Source organism: Hemibagrus wyckioides, linkage group LG21 (genome assembly GCF_019097595.1).
Source record: "Hemibagrus wyckioides isolate EC202008001 linkage group LG21, SWU_Hwy_1.0, whole genome shotgun sequence".
NCBI lineage: Eukaryota > Metazoa > Chordata > Actinopteri > Siluriformes > Bagridae > Hemibagrus > Hemibagrus wyckioides.
In genome coordinates this window covers 12,119,450-12,142,140 of record NC_080730.1, presented here as the reverse complement: position 1 = coordinate 12,142,140, position 22,691 = coordinate 12,119,450, and the positions used below count along the sequence as shown (strand labels likewise).

At 38.1% G+C, this 22,691-nt stretch overlaps 2 protein-coding genes across 4 annotated transcripts; both read right to left on the bottom strand.

The window, feature by feature from the left end:
* Positions 1 to 2,557: 2,557 nt before the first annotated feature.
* fam83d (family with sequence similarity 83 member D) lies at positions 2,558 to 9,234 on the bottom strand. The gene is made up of 4 exons (XM_058374098.1): positions 8,346 to 9,234; positions 5,608 to 5,775; positions 5,353 to 5,477; positions 2,558 to 3,519 (listed from the first exon to the last, which is right to left on the bottom strand). The coding sequence occupies exons 1-4, from the start codon at positions 8,817 to 8,819 to the stop codon at positions 2,661 to 2,663; spliced, it is 1,626 nt and encodes a 541-aa protein (XP_058230081.1). The 5' UTR covers positions 8,820 to 9,234; the 3' UTR covers positions 2,558 to 2,660.
* Positions 9,235 to 15,255: 6,021 nt separating this feature from the next.
* Positions 15,256 to 22,094, bottom strand: adnpa (activity-dependent neuroprotector homeobox a). 3 transcript variants are annotated; one of them, XM_058373615.1, is made up of 4 exons: positions 21,758 to 22,094; positions 21,084 to 21,196; positions 18,167 to 18,256; positions 15,256 to 18,037 (listed from the first exon to the last, which is right to left on the bottom strand). In XM_058373615.1, the coding sequence occupies exons 2-4, from the start codon at positions 21,189 to 21,191 to the stop codon at positions 15,389 to 15,391; spliced, it is 2,847 nt and encodes a 948-aa protein (XP_058229598.1). In that variant the 5' UTR covers positions 21,192 to 21,196; positions 21,758 to 22,094; the 3' UTR covers positions 15,256 to 15,388. The 3 variants fall into 3 exon arrangements, with proteins under 3 accessions (XP_058229598.1, XP_058229597.1, XP_058229599.1); XM_058373614.1 differs by lacking the exon at positions 21,758 to 22,094 and adding an exon at positions 20,813 to 20,977; XM_058373616.1 differs by lacking the exons at positions 21,084 to 21,196; positions 21,758 to 22,094 and adding an exon at positions 19,803 to 20,789.
* Positions 22,095 to 22,691: the final 597 nt, after the last annotated feature.

Here is a 22,691-nt window from a genome sequence, read left to right as displayed (position 1 = left end):
CTCCCTTCTATACGCAGACTCGTCACCGTTGCAACTTAATGAGCTTAACAGAGGGGTCTGTGGCAGTGCAGTCGTTCGTATACAGCGAGAAGAGTAGTGGGGATAACACACATTATTCCTGAGGAGCACCAGTACTAATGGTGAGGGAATCAGATGTAAGCTTCCCCAACCTCACTGATAGATCAGTTTGGTCTGGAGAAGATAAGGGTTGATGGTGTTGAAGGCCGAGCTGAAGTCCACAAACAGTATCCTTGCATAATTTTTTGGTCTGTCGAGGTGTTGCAGAATATAGTACATTCCCATATTGACTGCATCATCCACAGACCTGTTTGCTCGATAAGCAAACTGATGGGGGTCCAACAGGAGTCCAGCGATGTCCTTCAGGTAGGCCAGATCCAATCTTTCAAATGACTTTATGACCACTGATGTGAGGGTGACAGGTCTGTAGTCGTTGAGTCCTGAGATTTTGGGTTTTTTGGGGACTAGAATGATAGTGGAGTGTTTGAAGCAGCGGGGGACTTCACACTGCTCAAGTGATCTGTTGAAGATCCGTGTGAAGATCAGGGCCAGCTGGTCAGCACAGACTTTCAGAAAGGCAGGTGAGACACCATCTGGGCCTGAAGCTTTCCTTGTCTTCTGTTTCTTGAAGACCTGACACACATCCTCCTCACAGAACTTAAGAATATGCTGTGTAGCAGGATGGAGGCAGAGGGGGTTTGCAGGAGGTGTTAATGGATGTGAGGGGTGAAGATCAGCATGGATGAGAGGTGTGAGGCTGGGCTTCTCAAACCTGCAGTAAAACATATTCAGATCTTCAGATCATTTACTACAGAGCAAAGTGCTGAGTTGGTGATTTTCTTCAGGCCACTCCACACAGCTGCCGGATCGTTAGCTTTTTTCAGCCTTTCAGAGTGCTTTCTTTTAGCCACTCTGATCTCCTTATTCAGTGTTTTTCTGGTCTGATTGTACAAGATTTTGTCCCCACTTCTGTATGCATCCTGTTTGGTACGATGAAGCTGTTTGAGTTTCCCTGAGAACCATGGTTTGTTGTTGCTGAAGGATAGGAATGTCCTGGTAGGGATGCACATTTCCTCACAGAAGTTGATGTATGATGTTACAGTATCTGTGAGCTCATCCAAATCTGTATCTGCAGCTTCAAAAACATCCCAGTCAGTGCAATTGAATCAGGCTTGTAGTTCCCACTCTGCTGCATTGGTCCATCTTTTAACAGATTTAACAACAGGCTTAGCTGTTTTAAGTTTCTGTCTGTAAGTTGGAAGGAGATGGACCATGCAGTGATCATAAAGTCCTAAAGCACCCATGAAACAGGGTGAGACTGTTCTCCATAAAAACAGTTCTTAACACCACAAAATGTGCACAAATAAATCTGTTCTGTTTTAGAATTTCTGGTCATTCTCATGTCTGCTATAGCTTTTAAATTTGATCGAATGAATAAACGAAATGAAATGCACAAGGAGCTTTGAAAATTATCAGTTGTACTTAATGAGCTCTGTGTTACCCGTTGAGGCGTCATCTTAACTAGTTAGTCTAAAATGCCTGAACACTGCACAGCTTTCTTGGTCACCGTAGATTGCTGAGGCAGAGTGGCTGGACTTGTATGAAAATGCTGCTGAAGATCTCTTTTGAAATCATAGTGTGGCCTGTGGCAGCCACTGAAGATTTGGAGTTATTGACTATTGGTAATTTCAGAAGTGCAGATGATTCTTGTTTTGGTAATGGTGCAGGCTACAAAAGAATGCAATCATGTAACCATAAGCTTTTTTGCTATTGTTTAACACTATGTCTGAAACCTAAAAAATGATCATATTTTAAAAATGTGATGTGCTGCCTTGGAAGACATTTTAAGCAACAGTTCAAGGGATTACTAACACAATGAAGAATCACAAGAAGATATAGAAAGATGAGGAAAGAATAGCACTCAACAATTACTCTCAACACAACCTATTTTATTGAGAAATTATTGCAGCTCTCCATGATTCATATCTCTCTGACACATGCAGTACATTGCCCATTTGAATAGAGGAGTGCACTCTTATGTTCCACTGTTTCTGCTGGTGGAGTGTATTTAGAAAGTGGTGTAACCTTTCAAAGCTATCTAAGCAGAAGTGCTCTGATAAATTAAGCAAAATCTTAGAATGTAAGGATGTCTAAAGTAAACAGCACAGAATGTTTTCAAGTAAAAGTAGATTACAAAACAAGTATCCAATTGCCTTGTGTGTTGAAACAGTGAAAACATGAATGTGCAAAATATTACTAATAATTTACAATTTCCATAAATGATCATTTTACACAGCACTGCAAAATGTATTTAAAGATTAGAGAAATCACATAATTAACAAATTTTCCCATACCACTCAAAATCAATAGCACATCAGTTAGTGTCAAAATCTAATATTAAACATAATTAATTATAAAGAAGACAGTCTTTTTTTTATAATTAAAGTGTAGTAAAAAATGCAACATCAATTAGAGCATGAAGTAACTATACTATATACTGTATCATGCTCTTAAAATGTGCTTTGGCATGTCAAACCCCCATAAAGTTATTAAAATGGAACATATGTTATATATAAACCACTAAGTAGCTGGAAAGACAACAAATGTAATGTCAAACATTCACAATACCAAGAATGCTCCCTTCACTGCTGACACCGTGACTTTGGCCATGTCCCAACCACCACATTGTCCTTCACCCCATGGTGCCGACCAGCAAGATCTACCTGCTCCCTCCCATGGGATAGCATCATCATCATGTGGTCCAGCTTGGAGCGGATGATTGAGAAATGGTAATGCCTTTCTTTGGTCAGTTTGCAGACACAATCTCTCAGGTTGCTACCTGTAGGGAGAATACTGTGGTGGATGTATGGGCAGTAATGCACCTCTACTTGAGAAGAACAGTCCCTGGGTGTAGTGGTTGTTGAGGCAGTCGAATGGCTGGGGCTGCTTGTCTTATCATTGCAGGCAGAGTTTAGGGCTATGGTGCAAGAATCCTGAGAAGTGGCGATTGCTTTTATCTGCATTGTGCCATCTAAATTCAGATAGCTGGTCTGTGTCGACGTGTGACGGACGGTCATAGTGCCCACATTTAGAATGCTAGCAGACACATCAAAGTTTTCAGCATTCACAGGATTCTCTGCAGCAGCAGTAGGATCATGTCCAAAATCTTGCTCTATCCACTTCCCTTCAAGATTTAACGTGCCAGATATTGGAATGCTCTCAATCTCACTTTCTTTTCCAGATTGTTTTGTGTGAGCTCTGTTGGGTGTGCTGGTCAGCCTCATTGGTTTACAGACTGCTGCTGTGGAAGCAGAGGTTCCTTGATGCTTGAGTAGCTGGTAATCATAGATGCTGCTGTTTTGAATACTAGAGGCAACTCTTGTGTCAAGTGGGAGAGACTGAGCATAGAGGATGCGGAACTCTTCATCAAAGTTCTCTGTGATTTGGCCAGATAACTCAATCAGATTGCTACTGTTGAGTTTACCATCAGTCCAGTTGAACCTTAGAATGAAGAAATAAAATCAACATGTCTTAATTGTTCCTGAATAGCAAAATTAAGTACTGGAAGGCCATAGCATTAAAAAATTAATGCATTAATTAAAGCATTTAATGTCAGTTCAGTTACTGACAATGCCACAGCCATCCATAGCTGGGAGTCCAACAAAGAATAAATGTCCTAGTTCTCTGAATTGGTAGGACTGTATGGCCCTCTCTTCTGTAATCAAGATAATGTATATGAAAGAGTTAGCACTGTCATCCAAGTGTGCTCAGCTGTCTGAAGTTTAGGAAAAGTTTTCAGATCATTTAGGAAGCATGATATGGTGTAAAGATTAATAATTTACACACTGGAAAATGAGATTTTGTGGAAAAAGTAAAACATAATGTCAATACAGTCACAAATAAAGACCTTTTAAAAGAGAATATCCTTATCATCTTGAAGCCTGATGTATATTTCCATCCAAACAGCCTTATCAGAGAGCAGATTACCAAGTTGGCCAACTGGAGATGGCGCTTCTTCCCAAAATCTGTGCAATGATTTAATTAGCTGCCACTGTTGGACCCTTAGCCAGGCTCTACTCCAGTTACTGATCTTTCGTTACAAGCTGGTATATTGCTTGTAATGAAAGATCAGCCATGTTACAGTAACCCTGGAGTAGAGCCTGGCTAAGGGTCCAACAGCATGAAAAAAGTCTAAGGGCATATATATCAATCAACATGCCAATTTAGACTTTTTTCATGCTAGTCAACTAAACTACCTAGTTTCTTTCAAAAATACCTGTTTGACATTGGCCCCCCATATGAAAAGAAAATTGACCATGTCAGTTCGTTTGTGCATGTCTGTGCATGCAAAATAAACATTTGTGCTGGATCAATTTTTAAGATTTTATTTTGTTTTAGTACAGGTCCCACTCCCTTCAGCTTCCCCTCATATTGTCCAAATCGCTTCAAACTGATCTTGTTTGTTTGTGCATCGTTTGTGCACACAAAATAAACATTTGTGCTCTTTCAGCTTTTTAAGATAAGGGCCCAACAGTGGCAGCTTGGCAGTACTTAGGCTTGAACCCCAATCTTCCAATCAACAACCCAGAGCCTTAACCCAATGAGCTACCACTGCACAAAATAAACAGTTTTGCTCGATCACCTACTCGATTTTTTAATACAGGCCCTGCTCTCACTACAGCGGATTTTACATGATTAAGTAGAACTATATCAAAGTTACTGATTAACAGAATCTTCAGTTTCTCGGCTTCCAAATGAACCAAATGAACACTTCACATTGACCCAAATTATGCAAGAGGTTATGTAGAAAATGTTCTAATATTTACCTTAAATACAGGATGAGGTCAAATGTGAGCCATCGTCCGTCATAATCTGTGTCGTTTGCAACATGAACTGAGCGGATGTGACATTGCCATCACAAAGGGAATACAACCTGTTAAAGTTTTCCTAACTTTAAACCAAGTCACCACAACAGAGCAGTTGCTTGTGAACTGCTGCACCACACGCCGTAAACACCCACAAAGTGGGTTCTGCACTTTTTGTAAACAAAAATCACCTGGCATGAGCAATGATCATGTGTTCGAAAGTGGCTGGGTGAAAAATAAAGCTAATCTCTTAAAAACTTAATGAGCACAAATGTTTATTTTGTGTGCACAAATGTGCATAAATGAACAAGACCAGTTTAAAATGATTTAGACCATATTAGTCATTGATATTTGTAAAACATGTCAAAAGTAAGAAGAATTACATGGCTTATCAAGGAAATTAGTATGTGTTTGGGTTTTCTGGTTCATGTTATGTCATAACAAATTATTTATCTAGTCTGGGCCTTACCTGTAGGAGCCTGTGGCTACTCTGTTCCCATCAATCAACATAAATCGCTCATGAACCTTCCCAGTAATACGAGCACCAGATCGCATGTAGTAAGTTGAACCTGTTAGTGTCCGCACTCTCATAAGCTACAAAACAAAGAATCTTAAGTTCAAAATCAGCAATTTTTGGGCAAGAAACAGCAATAATTTGACATCCATGAAGGGTGGGAGAAATGCATGGAACTGAGAAAAACAGGTAAAATGGCAATAAACATACCTGGAGGTCATCAAGTTGCACGTTAAGGTTTTTGCACATCTGCATAAATGCTAGAAGAGATGTCTGGTCCAGTAGGATGTACACAGGGACACGACTTTGGGTGCATGCCTCCTGCAGGTCACGGAAAATGTCCAGGTCTGTTAGTGAATCTGTTACTATGGCAATCACCTGCAATAATGAAAGAAAAATATGGTATCCTGCATTTTTTTGTCACATCGTCTGCACCAAAAAACTAAGTACAATACCCTAAATTATATTGTATATAAGTTCTGTCAAATATTTCATACGACTGACCCTGGTGTAACACTGGTTATACATTGTACGAAGCTGCTGATATATTTGGTTAAATGAACATTATTACATTACAAAGCTGCCTGTAGGTCTAACACCAAAAATAGAATACTAAAGTTTGTAAGAATTAAGGACATGTTCGACATTCTGTTACTAGAGATTCCTGTGTTGAGTCTGAAAAAAGCCTGGTCACATTCTTGTCATTCCAAAAGTATAACCTATTAAATGATTCCATATTTAATGGCTACTAGTTACAATAATTGGAAAAACATTATTATTATTGATTTTATAATATACACACATATATATATATATTACACATACATACACATATACACACATATATATATATATATATATATATATATATATATATATATATATATATACATATATACACATATATATGTATATATACATACACACATATTATATATATATATATATATATATATATATAATGTGTGTATATTATAAAATCAATAATAATAATGTTTTTATAATAATATATATATATATATATATATACACATTATAAAATCAATAATATTAATAATATATAATATTATTATTAATTGTTTAATTTTATTATTATAATATTAAACATCTCCATAGAGATGTGTTTTATGTGAATGTGCTGTTTAAGAAATGCCTTGTAAAGGATTAGGATTAGAGAGAGAGAGAGAGAGAGAGAGAGGGGGGGGGAGGAAAATTCTACAAAATTATAGACTTTTTACTTGAAATATTTTAACAAATAAAGAGGGACATACACATTGCTTACAAATTAAAGAAAAAAACCTGAATAAAAAGTTACTTTATTATAAACCCCCTTGAACATCGCACAAACCTCTTGGGATTCAGAAACTGTAGGCTGAGAAACCCTAAATTAAACAAAGTCATTAACATCCATTTATGCTATGGTATTCATATGGAAGGACTGCTCAACTGCTTATTGTCAACAGGAACAGTCACTAAAGTACACTCACCGTCCACTTTAATATGAACATCTGAACCCCTGCACATTTATGCAGTCATATACAGACAGATTTAGACACAAGTCAAGAGCTTCAGTGAATGTTTGCATGAAACATCAAAGGGGGAAAGTGTGATCACTGTGACCATTATTGTTGCTCCCAAGTGGGCTGGTTTGAGTATTTTAGAAACTGGTGATTTCATGGGACACAGAAAATTCTGTTTACAGATGGGGTGTTCTGATTATACCCAAGATGTATGTGACTGATAGACACTCCCCTCTAAAATATTAAAACAACAAGGCCAATCCTTTTGTTTTAGTTTTACACTAAGGACATTTCAGCTGTCATTTCCTGATCTTCACATTTAAAGAGCACATGACACCTTTTGTTTGAACGTTCCCATTTAAAAAAAATATTGGAACATGGGACTGACAGGTGTCTCTTTTTGACCAGGTGTGGCCTAGACAGTTTAAACAATTACTAGCTCTGAATCACTTCTCTTAGTTTGAGCTCTGGGTTTTACCTGTGAACAACACAGACATCTATAGAAACATTTTACCTGCACATTTACAGAGAAGTGCACCCAATGTAATTGGGAGGAACTTCATGCAGCAAAACAATGAAACAAAACACAGTGCTGACACGGTATAGTACTTCATCAGGGGAAAAAGTGGAAGCTATTTGACTGGCCAAGTCCATCACTAGACTTTAAGCCAAATGAGCATGCATTTTACCTTCTGAAGAAAAGGAATGAATGGAGACACAAGCAACAAATCAAGCAACAACTGAAAGAGGCTGTGGTATAAGCTTGGAAAAGCATCACAAATGAAGAACACACAGATGGCGATGTCAATAGTCACTGAATTGAGACAGAATTGCAAGCAACAGGGATACTCAACCAAATATGAAGTGTTATTTACTAAAATCAGTAACAATAAATCAGATACAAATACTAAAAGCCCCCACCACTGCACAAGTGGGAAACACCCAATTATCACCTCATAACAAAGTTTGACTGTTACTAGAAGAGCCGAGGTAACTCTGAAGATGAAGATGAAGAAAAGTGCTGCCCATCGGACTTTTTGCATTGCTGGTCAGAAAGGAGGGACAACAACATACCCAGAAGAAGGTAGAATAATATTGTGTAATCTAGCGAACAGCACTCCACATATCTTGTGGCTAGTTAATTCAGTGTAATTTAGCCATAACGATCAATACAACAAGTTAAAAACAACATTGTGTCATGTTAGCTACATTTATTTTAATAGTTCTAATTATTATTAACAAGGTTCTTCACACTGGACATCGTGCCCCGAATAACACCAACAACCCCCGCCCCACAACCTCCCACCGTACAGTGTTCAAACCAAATCCAAGCTGTATTTGTGGAAGTTATATTTTAAGTTTTGAGTTTTTGTTATTCAATGTATACGCTGTAGTGGATAGCTGCAAGGAATTGAATGTAAGTAATACCTCCTTTGCATTTTTGATCATCCTTCTTGCTGCTTCTTTGCAGCTGTAAATACTTTCGCCATAACTTGGCTGGAAGTATGCTACAGCACGCGTGACTCCACGGAACGACCCCGTAGTGAAAGCAGGCCAACCTAGTTCTAAAATCGGGGGCTCTAGGTCGGAAATCTCCGGGAAATACGTGACAGACGAACAATCTAAAGTACTAAGTTGCTCTAAATGTGAATCATCCCCAACCAAGGAAACGCATCTCGGTACAACCGCGGCCCGGGAGATTCGTCTGATCTCGTCATCGGAGAGAAAATTCGGTATTCTCTCCTTGTTCAGAAAGTCTGTAAAGGAGTCAATTCCTTCAGAAAGCAGCGTTTCCAGGGCAAGTCGGTGCCTTTCATTATATAATTCTTTTATGCTTGAATCCTGTCGCACCTCTGACCTTCTCCAGTCTGGTAAATCCTCTAGACACTGCGACATAGCCATACTTAGAAGCTTAATTCTTGGACTGTAACGTCTGCTTAGTAGTTTAAACAAGCCTTAACAGTTTTCTCCAGGTAACGCAGGCCCATACGGCGACACGGTATTGGTTGAATATTCGCTATCCGCCAGCTGTGCTTGACGTTCATTGGTCATGAGTTTGAATTTGTAAGTATACAGGTTTGAACTTGCCGGTTAAGACTCCACGAGCGCCCTTACTGCAGAACGAAAAGGGTGGGGGGATGTATTGCGTCAAGTCCACGTTATAAGTAATACGCACGTTTCATAGAATTGAACGCACGATTTAAAAAAAAAAAAAACTAACAAAAAGGACGCAAAATAATAGGAATTAACAACACAATTATGTTTTCCTTGGTTAATTTTCTCTGATACTTGCTCTTGCTCTCTCTGCTATTTTTTTGCCCTTTTTATCCATGCATCAGTTTTCTTTGCGCTTCTTTCCTACTTTTCGCCTGCGATTCCAAAATTTACAGAAGTTTTATGCAAATTAGGGGCGGGATTAAAGTTTCCTTTGCTCTACTGGTTCTAAACCGACAGCCCTGCTCTAGCCAATCAATAAGAGGGAAGTAATGACGTTATGGAAGCGCGACTCTGCCGTTAAGTGTTCGAACCGAGGACCGCTCATGGATAGAATATTCAGAGGTGGTTTGTGAATAATGATTGGTGTAGTTGTTGGTGGTGTTTTGTTTCGTTGTGTTCACCCTACTTTTAGAACTCTTATGGCCAAGGCTGCTACTAAACAGATATTAATGCAGAGTACCAAAAAAGGACCCATGGGGCATTTGTCTTGATATCCATATCTCTGTTCTGTCATGTATGGCCATTCTTCTTCTATGTTTAATATTCCAGTTATCCTCACTAAATATTCATTCTTTCTTTCATCTAGATGACTCTTTCCAAAAACGATTAGTTATTCAATGCATTTCCCTTAACGATTTATCTAATCTTTCACCAATATGATACTTTTCTATCATTTTTTTTCCAAACTGTAAATTGTGCTTTATTATTTATGCTTGATTTATATATATATATATATATATATATATATATATATATATATATATATATATATATATATATATATATATATATATAGTTTGGAAAAAAAAATATAGTGAGAAAAGTATATTGGTGAAAGATAGAACATAGAAAGACATTTTCACTTAGGGGTGTACTCACTTTTGTTGCCAGCGGTATAGACATTAATGTGTGTTGAGTTATTTTGAGGGGACAGCAAATTTACACTGTTATACAGGCTGTACACTCACTACTTTACATTGTAGCAGAGTGTCATTTCTTCAGTGTTGTCACATGAAAAGATATAATAAAATATTTACGAAAATGTGATGGGTGTACTCAGATGAGATACTGTGTGTGTGTGTATACATACATATATATATATGTATTATGTATTATCTTAATTAAAAATAGTTTTCTTTGTATAGTCTGGTAGAGGGGGTCGCAAGTTCTTGTCAATTGTCAGTCTTAATCTAGGAGTCGTTGGCTTTGAGAACCACTGCCCTACAGCATGGTTCATCAGCTGGAGGTGAAGCATACATTCTTTGGCATCACTACAAGCATATCTTATATTCTGTCTCTGTCTCCCAGTGTTACTGACCACGTCTGCTCTCTGGACCTGCCTGATCCATCCTGATGCCCAACTTATGGTCTTATGTAGACTGGAGATACATGGGACTGCTGTGGATAGTACCACTTGGATTGGCATCAGCTCTGACCTTTATAGCCATGGTCGGGTTTGCACTTGGGTTTTCATCATTGAACATTCCATGGCTTGAAAGGAATTTAACTTACAGCTGAATAAATTCAAAAATTACACTGATGCTCATACTTGTATCAAAAGCTCCTGGGTACACAATTCCGATGTTATATTGATTATATACAGTTCAAGAAAAAAAAAATTATAATCACACTCTAATGTGTCATCCAGATGAGGATGGGTTCCCTTCTGAGTCTGGTTCCTCTCAAGGTTTCATCCTCATATTGTCTGGCTTGCTCATTAGGGATAAATATGAGGGTTAAATATAAATTTTAATTTTAAACTGTTTAATTTGAATCTAAAATTTATGTTCCTGTAAAGCTGCTTTTCAACAATGTATATAATTAAAAGTTTAATACAAATAAAATTTAACTGAATTGAAATACAATGCCCAATGTCATCAGGGCAATTGACTGCACATGTTTGCATCAAGGCTGCATTAAATTATTAATTTTCATTCCAAAAACATAATTCTATAAATGTGCAATTGACAATTGGAGAATTTACTCCAAATATAATCTCATTAATGTAGTGGCCCACTTTCATGTGTCATTTGTTGATGGGTGCTACTGGAAGCCCTTGGATCCTTGATGTTGTGTTATAACTTTTTGAGACATTGCATTCAAGGGGATTTTCCAAATATCCCTTAGTCAAATAAAGAGTCAAATAAAACCTAACCAATCAAGCAGTTCATTTTATTTTCACAATTGGCTTGTTCAGAGCATTCGTTTTGCCTGGTGTTTTTTCTCTTTGGTTCAGTTTGCCTAGACAAAACAATCTTGCTTGGATCCACACTAAAACCTTCAGGAAGGGTCAAGAGCCTTGAGGTGGCATGAGGTGGTTTGGGTGGGCCCAAGTACAAACAAACTCTAGAGCAGTTCACTTGTGGTGAGAAAGCAATCCAATCAAATGGACCAATGAACCATCCTGTATAGCAATGAATGATGGGAACTGCATTATGTAGGGTGTTACATAGCATGTTTGGTTAACTAATAGTGAACATGAATCACAGGTTAACATGGACCATTAAAAAATCCCCATTAAAAAAGATTTGGTCTGACAAACATATTTCCATCATCATGCAAAACACATTAAAATGTGGAGGATTGCAGCTTGTTAAGCTAAATGAAAGGGGCTATAATCATTTGGTGGAACAGTGCTTTGCTAAGGCCCTTAACCCTCTGTGCTCCAGGGGCGCTGTATCATGGCTGACCCTGCGCTCTGACCCCAACCTCCAAGGATGGGATATGCGAAGAAAGAATTTCACTGTGCTATAATGTATATGTGACAAATAAAGGCCATTTCCATGCCATTTCCATTCCATTTCTGTGCATCTGTCAAGAAGACATTATCAAGTTTGGTAATCACTTTAATAAATTCACTGGAATTCTGGAGTTAAAAAAGGCAATTATGACTGGTTAAAAGATGTGGACAAAATACTTGGGACTAAACCAGTTGTTGATCCTGTGGATACTGTGGAGTTGTATACTGGGCCATATTCAATTCAATTTATTTGTGTAGCACTTTTAACAATGGAAATTGTCTCAAAGCAGCTTTACAGAAGTATAAAAACAGAGAAAAAAATATAAAGTTTAAAGCTAATGTTTATCCCTAACAGTTATCCCTAATGAGCAAGCCTGGGGCAACAGTGGCAAGGAAAAACCGCCTGAAATGATTTGAGGAAGAAACCTAGAGGAACCAGGCTCAGAAGGGAACCCCTAATCATTCGGGTGACACTGGACAGTAAATAATGTAAATGTAATGTCCTTCTACAACAGCCATATTCATGCTAAACATTTGTATGCTGCTATAACTGAGGACAGTACCATAAGAAAACATTTTTGTCATTCAACTTTACATTCCATGTTGTATACATAACACTTATAAAATAATGAGACAATTGTCCCATCTTGTATATTTATCACTTTATTTTCTGAAATATTATCATTTACTACACCTAAATCCCTTGACTTTAGACCACAACTCAATATTTTATGATGGTTTGTATGTTTGGGGTCATTGTCCTGCTTCATTTCCTGCCACTGTATGTTTGGGGTTGCTGTCCTGCTGCATTTGTGGCTAAGAAGACCCCTTCCTGATGGTATTGCATGATGGATAAGTATCTGCCTGTATTTCTCAGCATTGAAGACACCATTAATCTTGACCAAATCTCCAATACAATTTGTAGAAATGCAGCCAGAAACTTGCAAGGAACCTCCTCCAAGCTTCATGGTTGCCTGGAGACAGTTGTTATTGTACCATTCTAAAGCCCTTCCGGGAACAACCTGCCTCCTGCTGCAGCCAAATATTTCAAATATAGTCTAATCAGTCCAGAGCACCTGCTGCCATTTTTCTGCACCTCAGCTCCTATGTTCTTATGCATAGTTGAGTCAGGGATATGGCTTTTTGGCCGGAGTTCTTTCATGAGGACACTTCTGGCCAGACAGTAGATGGGTGTACCCAGGGTTCTACTGGTTTCTGCCAGTTCTTTGCTGATGCCACTGCTGGACATCTTCCGACAAAGGGAAGTCAGTACAATGTGTCTTTAATATGCTGCATTAAGTTTCCTTGACCAACCACTGCATCTGCAGTGCTCAAAATTGTCAATTTTTTTGTGCTTCTTCAAAATAGCTTGAAAAGCACATCTTGAAACTCCAGTCTGCTTTGAAATCTTTGCCTGGGAAAGACATTGCCAGTGCATAACATCTGTGTTCATGATGTATGACCTGTGACATGAAACTGTCTTCCACACCTACTTTAGTAGCAGAGTTTGGCTGTTCCTCACCCAGTTTTAAGCCTCCTAGATAGCTGTTTCTGTTTCAGTTAATGACTCTTTCAAACTACATATGAAATATAGCACCTGCATGGTGTAATTGGTTAATCATAAATCTGACACTGATCCTACAAAATTCCTGACTTTGCAATTGTATAAAGATGGATAGTCACACCAAATATTGATTTGATTTAGATTTTTCTTCTTGATTTACATAAAAATAAACAATCAAAATATATAAGAACCTTGAGAAAGGCTAAAAAGAAAATTGAAACATTTTTCTTAACATTGCTTTAGAAGACAACACCAGTGTCTTCTAAGATACGGTGTAATGAATAGAGACATCCCTGTAGAGAATTGCGGGACCTCTTTTACTGCAATTAGGGGTTCGAGAAATATGGTTTGTGTACAAGCTTACAATTATTTTTAAGCATCTGATTAAATTACTCAACCAGGCCATACATTTGCATATGGTAAGTGCATGTTTAAATCTATTCACCAATAATTTGTGCAGTTCGAGAAGTGTACATGACAAAATTGATGACTTTAGAACTAATACTAAGTAATGGCGCTGTGCACGCCATTCTACTCGTCCAACGGGCCATAGCAATTCTTTTTTAGGTGACTTCACTCAATGTAACCTCACTTAATATCTAGGTCACTTGTTTTGTAAGTTCTTGGTCTTTGTATATCCAATGATTGAGGAAATAAATGCATTAGAACTGCATCTTTGAAAAAGATGGATCTTCAGAAATATAAAGATTACAAAAATATGTTAGCCAAATGTAATTAAACCATTTTGGGGAAGCAGGAGGACTTGAATTGTGTTAAGTTTTACTCTGTTCTTTACAGTTGTGAAGAACCAAAAGGTAAATTAATTTATTAAATACCTTTATGTATTCATTTAATTAAATATATTATAGACAACTTACACCTGTTTCTAAATGACTCCAGAGGCTGTTGGTGAGAAACTAAGATACAATTCCATGACAGAACTTTTGGGAAAGTTTCAGTGAGGGTTTGGCCATAAAACATATCTCAAAATGGCAGGAATAAATCCACTATTAAAAAAAAATGGCACAACCAAAACTTTCAAAAAGAGACCAATACTAAATATCAGTGTCTACTATTTATCAGAGGAGCAACCATGAGATCAATGGTAACTGAAGGAGCTGGAGAAATCCACAGATTTAAGAAGAATGTCACAAGGCAATCATAAGTCAGACACCAAGCAATGTGACAATCTGTTAGAAGTTTGCAAAAAGGCACTTCCTCCGGCAATACTGGTCACAAACATTTTCATCCAATCTGAAAGCTTAAGAGCATATTGAAAATAGAACTAAATTAACACTCACAAAGCCAATTTACCTTTATTCAGATCTGGAAAAAACACATTGGCTCTGCTCATCAAATGAATATGCTAACTGTAGAAAAACATTTTTACATTGAACTCAAAATAACCAATGTTTACAACATTTATCAAAAAATGTTAAATATATGGATGATTTTGTAATCCAATAAATTGTTAAATCAACTGGATCTACTGAAACATGAACTGAGTCAGTGAAAACTGAGTTCATAAGTGAGAACATGAAATCCACTGACCTCTGTTTAGAACAATAAAATCATATCCAAGCACTATAAAGTAAATTACAATGTTAATTTTATTTTTAATCAGAGAGAAACAGACTGTCTACATTTTGTAACAATTCAATCAACTGTGTGAGTAAATACACAAGGCAGTAAAAAACATAGGGGGACATGAGTGATGAAAGTATGTTGATTCAGTATGTTATTTTTTCCTGCTTGTTCATAACTGGAACAATGAAAGTAAAATGTGTTCTTTCAGTAAGCTTGTACCTTTATTAAAAAAAGAAAGAAAGAAAGAAAGAAAGAAAGAAAACACTTTTGTTGTTTTATTAGTCACAATGTATGGTTCAGGGGCTTATACAAGACTGAAGGATGTTTGCCTTGGAAGTTGGGAGACTTGGACCAAAACTTGGATCAAGTACCCAGTAAACCCATTTCTTTCCCCTTCTCTTCAAATCGTCCAGCTGGTCTATAAAGGTTTTCATTTGGGGAGATACCTCCTGGCCATGTTGCTTCTTCAGTTCTGGAACCAGATACACATTCATCAAGTTTTTTTGACCCTCCCTTTGTAAAATCTGTACCTGCCACCCTCCCACCTCTCTTATATAGAAACTTCTCCTGCAGGACTGTCTCTTTTGTCCAATTTTGAACCACTGAAGGAAATGCAGGTGTAGTTTTCAGGATCCTATTTTCCATAGACACCTCCTCTTGCTCTGATTCTCTATGAAAGTCAATGGGTTCTGAAGACCCAGGGCTTGGCTTGAAGGCACAACTGCTTTGAGTACATTGTCCCGAGTTTACAGCCTCTTTCCCATGTGTGCTTTTGCCAGTAGAAAAATCAAAAAAACCCATCAGTCTCTTTTTTGCAGTTCTTGAAATTCCACTTTTCTTCTCATCAACTGTGAACAACCACTCACAACCAAAGTTCATTTCATGCTTGAGTTGGTTCACTGCTTGCATGTTAAAGCCTAGTAAGACTAATGGTTTACGATTCACAAAGTCCCGATCACATGACCGCCTTTGGTTGGCAAAGTGATTTAAGACATCAGACTTCCAGAGCCATAGACTTGCGGCAAGTTTTTCAACCTCTCGTTGGGATGGGTATGGCTGTTGGTTGAAATAGGTGGTCAGGAAACCCTTACGTGCATCATAAGACTCATTTGCGTGGGCTCTGGGGTCCAAGATGAGAACGGGTTCTGCAGGCTTTTCCACAAATATTGTGGGATAGTATCTACTCTGAGCAACCATTTTTGTCTTCTTAGAGTCAAATGGGTCCGAGTCAACCATTTCTCGTTTAAGAGCTGAAATGCAGTTCTTGTCATGAAGCTTTGGAGCTTGTCCAACCCCTCGGCAGTGTATAAGATGCAGCGTAATTGTGGAAGCTGTCATGTTACTTGTGTAGACACCCAAGCAATGGATACACTTGTAAGTGTGCTTTTTCTCAACTGGATGGAGAGTTTGAAGCACCTGGTGCCGGTCTTGAAGATGCTGTGAAAGTGCATCAGAAATGGGGCCCTTTAAAATTGTAAAGCAGAGTGGACATAGTGTCTTTCCCACTCCTGTGTTCTGGGGTACTAAATTTTGGGATCGATTCCTTATAACTGACTCAGTGGATTTTTTTGGCCCCTTTGCTACAATTATTGTAGTCCTGGATCCAATACTGTTTGGTGAATGCACAGTTGTGGATAATGACTTGGGTACTTCCTTCACATTATAGGTAGTCACTATAAGCTGCACATTCTTTGGACTGCCTTGTTGAAGTGTCAGATCAAATGTCAATGGAGAGTCAATAGAAAGATCCGCTGGTTCGTTTGGATGCATCTGCCTCTTGTGCATTACCATCTTGTCAACCTCATAAAATGTGGACTGACACTGTGGGCATGTCAGTCCATGTATTAGCATGTGATTTAGCAGAGTGTCACTTGGCAGGTAGCGATTACAATACAGACACTTGCTTGTGAAAGTGTGGATCTTCATTATGTACTTAGCCATAGCCTGCACCCTATCAAGCTGATGCTCCTTTTCAACATGAACATTGTACGCACTCTCAGGGAAGAGTTCATTGCAAATTGTGCAAATCTTCCACTTCTGTTTTTGTGAGGTGTTCAGTGCATTAGCTGAACCCTTCTTGGCCTGTAATGAGGTCAAAGTGGCAGTACCAGGGTGCAGTGAAGAGAGGGGTAGGGACTTCATTGGGGGGGGGATAGACACATTACCATGTGACGATGTTATCACTAAGCTACCTAGGTGCTTTCCTGTATATGACTGGGAAGCTGTGCTGGACAACAGAGCTTTGTCAGGTAGTGTAATGCACAGTGGTTGGCCAGGGCTTCCTGTGACACCCTGCTTGAAATGGTTGCCAACAGGCACCCTCATTACTTTGGGCATGTTAAAGCAATTTACAGGCTGCACCATATGCGTAGGTATTCTAGGTGTGACTGAAGCACCCTTCTGAATTATGCTGGCCTGAGAACGAGCCATTACAACATTGGTGTGGCCAATCATGGCAGTTACTTGATGGCCAATATGTTCATGGAACTCAATAACATGTTGAACCAGTGCCTCATAGGAACGAGGGACAAAGAGGCAGCTCTTACAGTGAATCCCATAATTACTAATTGTGGCTTCCTCACTGTTTTCTTGCTTCTCTGAGTTTTTGACTACATAAGGTGTAGTCACATGCTGGAAGTGTTCCCTATAAATGTGCCTGCGCACTACATTGTATAATCTGTCCCGATAATTGCATTTCTTGCAGTAATATACTGCCAGCTCCTTTCTGTCAGTCAGCACAGACTTGTCCATCCGTATACTATCCTTACCACCTACCATGGTTCCAAGTGGACTGACAATGCCCTGTCGTACAATGTTATAAGGCATGTGGAAAAGCCTAACATGAGTCTCCAGAGTTCGTTTGTTCCCACTGTACATGCAATAGGAGCAGTTGAGCAGGATGCGGTTCTCAAAATCATCTCTGTGAACATTACGAAAGTGATTTTTGTAGGCTGAGAAGTATTTGGAAGCAAAGGGACAGTCTGAGCAGCAAAATTGCTTCGTTCTGTAGTCCTAAAACACAAATGGAGAAAGCAATTTGTGAGAAATTGACAGTTAATTAACAATATAGCAATATCAATAAGTATATTGGAACAAAATTACAAAAATGCATGAAAATGAAAGAAAGTTAAAATGTCTTACCTGTGACTTCGTCCAGGATGGATCCCACACGCATACATCAAGGTAAAAATGTTTCATATGGAACTCATCAGGACCAAATGCTTTGTAATCCTAATGCAGAGCAGAAATAAAAGCATAAATTGAAATTGTCAGAACACTATGGAAAATATATTCATAACAACCTTAAATCAATGACACCTCAGAATTTTTCTTCAGTTCCATTAATATTTTTTTTTACTATGGTAGAAATGTTATGTTAAAATCTGTGATATATATATATGAAAACTTCATATTTATACTTTTATATACATTTACAAAGTGTGATTTTTTTCTTTTGCTCATTAGTGTTTGTACTGAAAAACCCTGCACAATAATTCACACAGAAAACATGTTCTGTGGCCATAGCTCATGATCACACACACACAACCATAACATTATGACCACCTTTGAATATTGTTTTGGTGCCCCTTTTGCTGCAAAGGTGTGCTGTGGTACCAAGATTTTAGAAGCAGATCCTTTAAGTCTTCTAAGTTGCGAGGTGTGGCCTCCATGGATCAGACATCTTTGTCCAGCACATCCCACAGATGGTCAATTGGCAAAGTTGTTGTTGTGCTCATCAAACCATTCCTGAAACATTTTTGCTTTGTGGCACGGAGCATTATCCTGCTGAAAGAGGCCATAGCCATCAGGGAATACCGTTTCCATGAAATGGTGTACATGGTCTGCAACAATGCTTAGGTAGGTGGTATGTGTCAAAGTAACATACACATGGATGGCAGGACCCAAGGTCTCCCAGCAGAACATTGCCCAAAGCATGACACTGCCTCCGCCAGCTTGCCTGCATCCTGGTGCCATGTATTCCCGATATGCGATGCTCACGCTCACGGCCATCCACGTGATGTAAAAGAAAATGTGATTCATCAGACCAGGCCACCTTCTTCCATTGCTCTATGGTCCAGTTCTGATGCTCACATGCCTACTGTTGGCACTTTTGGTAGTGCACAGGGGTCAGCATGGGCACCCTCACTGGTCTGCAGCTATGCAGCCCCATTCGCAACAAACTGTGATGCACTGTGTATTCTGACACCTTTCTATCATAACCAGCACTAACTTCTTCAGCAATTTCAGCAACAGTAGCTTGTCTGTTTGATTGGACCACACGGGCAAGCCTTAGCTCCCCACGTGCATCAATAAGCCTTGACCGCCCATGACCCTGTCGCCAGTTTACCCCTTGGACCATCTTTGATAGATACTGACCACTGCAGACCGTGAACACCCCACAAGAGCTGCAGTTTTGGAGATGCTCTAATCCAGTCGTCCAGGCATCACAATTTGGCCCGTCGTCAAACTCACTTAAATCCTTACACTTGCCCATTTTTCCTGCTTCTAATGCATCAACTTTAAGGACAAAGTGTTCACTTGCTTGTCATAGGAAACAGTCACCCCAGTTTGGGTTTCTACTTCTTTAGCTAACTGCAGAGAACTTGCATGCCGATTTTCTTCAACCCTTCTCATCAGAAGATGCTCCTGTCAAGGTTTTAACTTCTGTGAACGTCCTGGACGTCTCTCTGAGATGGTTGCAATTCCATCGTAGTATCACTTTTGCTATAGTATTCTGAATGATTAGTAAAAGTTTTGCTGATCTTATAGCATTCACCTTTCTTGTGTAAAGAAATGATTTTCTCAGGTCTTTTGACATTTCTCTTCCATGTGGTGCCATTGCTGACAGCATGAAATCAGTATGTTAAGTAACGGCCTATTATAGTCAACTGTCTGCTGGACACCTGTGAATGAATAATGAATAATTAGACTCACCTGTGGTTGAATTCTCATTAATTAGAATTTTGCTGTCTAAAATTTAGCTTTGCTCCTTAAACTTTAATTGGAGTGTACTCATTTTTGCAACATGGTCTTGAATGAATTTGTAAGGAAAATTACTTTGTGTGTTCATTTGCACATCTTGTTTGCAATCAATGGTCCACATTTGTAGTATAGTATTCCATAGAAAATGTTTATTCTGAAAGAAAACTAAAGGTTTTCTGACAAATCTGTTGGGGTGTATTCATTTATGCTGATATATAACCATGACAGTTCTGCTCACATCAAATATATTTTCTTTTCAATGTTTACAAAATACATAGCCATGGTTACACTACAGTACAGTCTGCTACATAGGAACAATGAAAATATTGTAAATACATATTAAAATGTATCCTGTATATTATGTTTCCTTGTATATTTCCAGTCTTTTATTGATGAATGATGAAAGGCTTGGTCACACCTAACAATCACACCCCAATCTGTCCTAACTTTCCACTAAATTTTGTGATGTGGCAATTAGGAGTTGTGCCCATTCAGAAAAGCATTACTAAAGGAAGAATTTAATGTCAGGTGAAAAGGCATTCCAGTTTGGGATTCCAGTTCATCTTTAAGTGTGACATGAGACATACAGACAATTATAACATCTTGATTACATTTCACAGTTGCAGAACACCATTTAAATAATAACTTCCTCAAGCACCTAGATTTAACACTGCTCATCACACTACTATCAATATATAGCATAACAAATCCAAAAGATCTTAAAATCTTAATACTACAGCATACAAAGACATTCTAGACAGTATGTGCTTCCCAATTTGTGGCAAGAGTTTGTGGAAGACTTACATACTCTATGTGTATGATGGTCAGGTGGCCATATTGTGTAGCTTGATGGGGAACTGCAGACTGATTTTTTTTTTTTTTTTTTTTTTTTACTGGTACACAGTCAAGAAAGGAATTTACATTCATAACAGATGCAAGAGGGAACTACACACACTTGATGTTTCAGCCCTAAAAATATAAAAATACAGTAAGTTGTACGTATCTAGAACAAGTCTTTTACTTGTGTGGCATAAAATTACAATACAAACTGCATGAAACTTTTTTAATTACCAACCTCTATATGTTCTTTGCAGTAGTCCAAACCAATATCACTTAACAGCCTCTTGACCCTTTTCCTAGCTTTTCTCAGTCGTGTAAGGTTGTTTACTGGAAGCTGAAACATTTCTCCTGTCAAAGAAGAGCAAAAAATCATCATGGATGTTCTTTTAGTATTAGAATATCGTTGAACTGATTACAGCTGTAGCTACTTCAAAAAAAAAATTAAAGAACAAACAGATGATAATAAATATAGTAATATAAATTCCGGCTGCAGCCTCTTATTCAAAACGTCATTAGATCCAGTAATATTACTGCTCTTTTCACAGACCCGTGTATGGTTAAAATCACATCATTTATCGGATACAAAGAATAGAGTAGCGACTTGAAAGAATCTATGTAACAAATTAGAAAAAAAGCCTTACTTATGTTTGGCAATAAACGCTAGCTTTTCAGTAGATGGCCTCGGATCAATTGGCTAACAAAAATATCACCGGTTACAAGATTATTTAAAACATGCCATCGTGCGAGAAGGTTGCCGATTAAATCACCAGTTTAAGTGTGTAGTGTGTTAGTAGTTGTTAGCAAGCTAACAAATGACAAACCAAACATTGCGGCAGCTGGCTGTAGATTGTTCTGGTACTCATTTGTTAGGTAGATAGCAAGCTAATATAAAGAAGAAAAAAATGTTACCCGTGTTGCCTGGAACTTTTCGTTTGCTCTTGAATGAATTAGTCCGGGCGATTAGAAAACAACCAAACAAATGCTGCAATTGTCTTTCGGTTCAGCTTTGCTGCCGGTGGATCTTTTCAACTTTATCTTGGGGGATCCATAGGTTTCCATAATCGGCTAAATTTGCGATTGTCTTAAGAAGTCTATTGATCTCTCTGCTAAATTTATCATCATCGAGACATTAAAAAAAACAATACTATCAAAATAAATAGCACATCGTACATTTTTCTTTAGGTCTAGACCATTTCATTTACTAGCCAAGCCTGTTCAAGATGGCGAACTGATTCAGCGGAAGTGACATTTTTGTGTAAGTTAAACCATAACGCTGCCTCCTCGGAAGTTCGTGCGGACGAATTCGGTGGTGGTGATTAACCCACGTGGTGTGTGTTTTGGTCCGGGAAAAATGGCCATCGGAAGAAATCAAATTTGGTTTTCATAGAGATTTTTGTTTGTATGTTTATATCATAAAAAAAAAAAGAAATCAAACTCTAACATCACAATTGAACAGACTCAGATAAAGCTTTAAACTGGAATCAAAAGTAGGCCCTTATTAGTCATATTATACGTTAAAGCCACGATTTGTGACATCCTATGCAGGTTTCACAAAACGTTACTGGCATAAAACATTACATTTTAAATGTTAATATATTTATTTTTGCAATTACAACCAGGCAAACCACTGCACTATCAATTCAATAAATGAGTAATGAAACATTTGAAAACAATAAACAATGAAATTAATGATTTACTTAATTTTCCACCTTTACACTATATCTGAAGCTCTGTTTACCTTCTACCTTTTACATATGTCTCTTAAGAAGAATTATGAAAACATTATTTGAAATTTAAAAAATTATTAAACATAATTAAAATTCAAATATGACCTTCTTTTATG

What these genes read in the sequence shown, in the direction of transcription:
- adnpa (XM_058373614.1), bottom strand. Translation starts at nt 20,935, where the DNA reads ATGAATGTAAATTCCTTTCTTGACTGTGTACCAGTAAAAAAAAAAAAA. An exon ending in CCATCATACACATAGAGTAT is followed by an intron (nt 18,257 to 20,812) that starts GTAAGTCTTCCA and finishes GCTCTGCATTAG; the next exon opens with GATTACAAAGCATTTGGTCC. An exon ending in CATCCTGGACGAAGTCACAG is followed by an intron (nt 18,038 to 18,166) that starts GTAAGACATTTT and finishes TTTGTGTTTTAG; the next exon opens with GACTACAGAACGAAGCAATT.
- fam83d (XM_058374098.1), bottom strand. Translation starts at nt 8,819, where the DNA reads ATGGCTATGTCGCAGTGTCTAGAGGATTTACCAGACTGGAGAAGGTCA. An exon ending in TGATCAAAAATGCAAAGGAG is followed by an intron (nt 5,776 to 8,345) that starts GTATTACTTACA and finishes TCATTATTGCAG; the next exon opens with GTGATTGCCATAGTAACAGA. An exon ending in TGCAACTTGATGACCTCCAG is followed by an intron (nt 5,478 to 5,607) that starts GTATGTTTATTG and finishes TTTGTTTTGTAG; the next exon opens with CTTATGAGAGTGCGGACACT.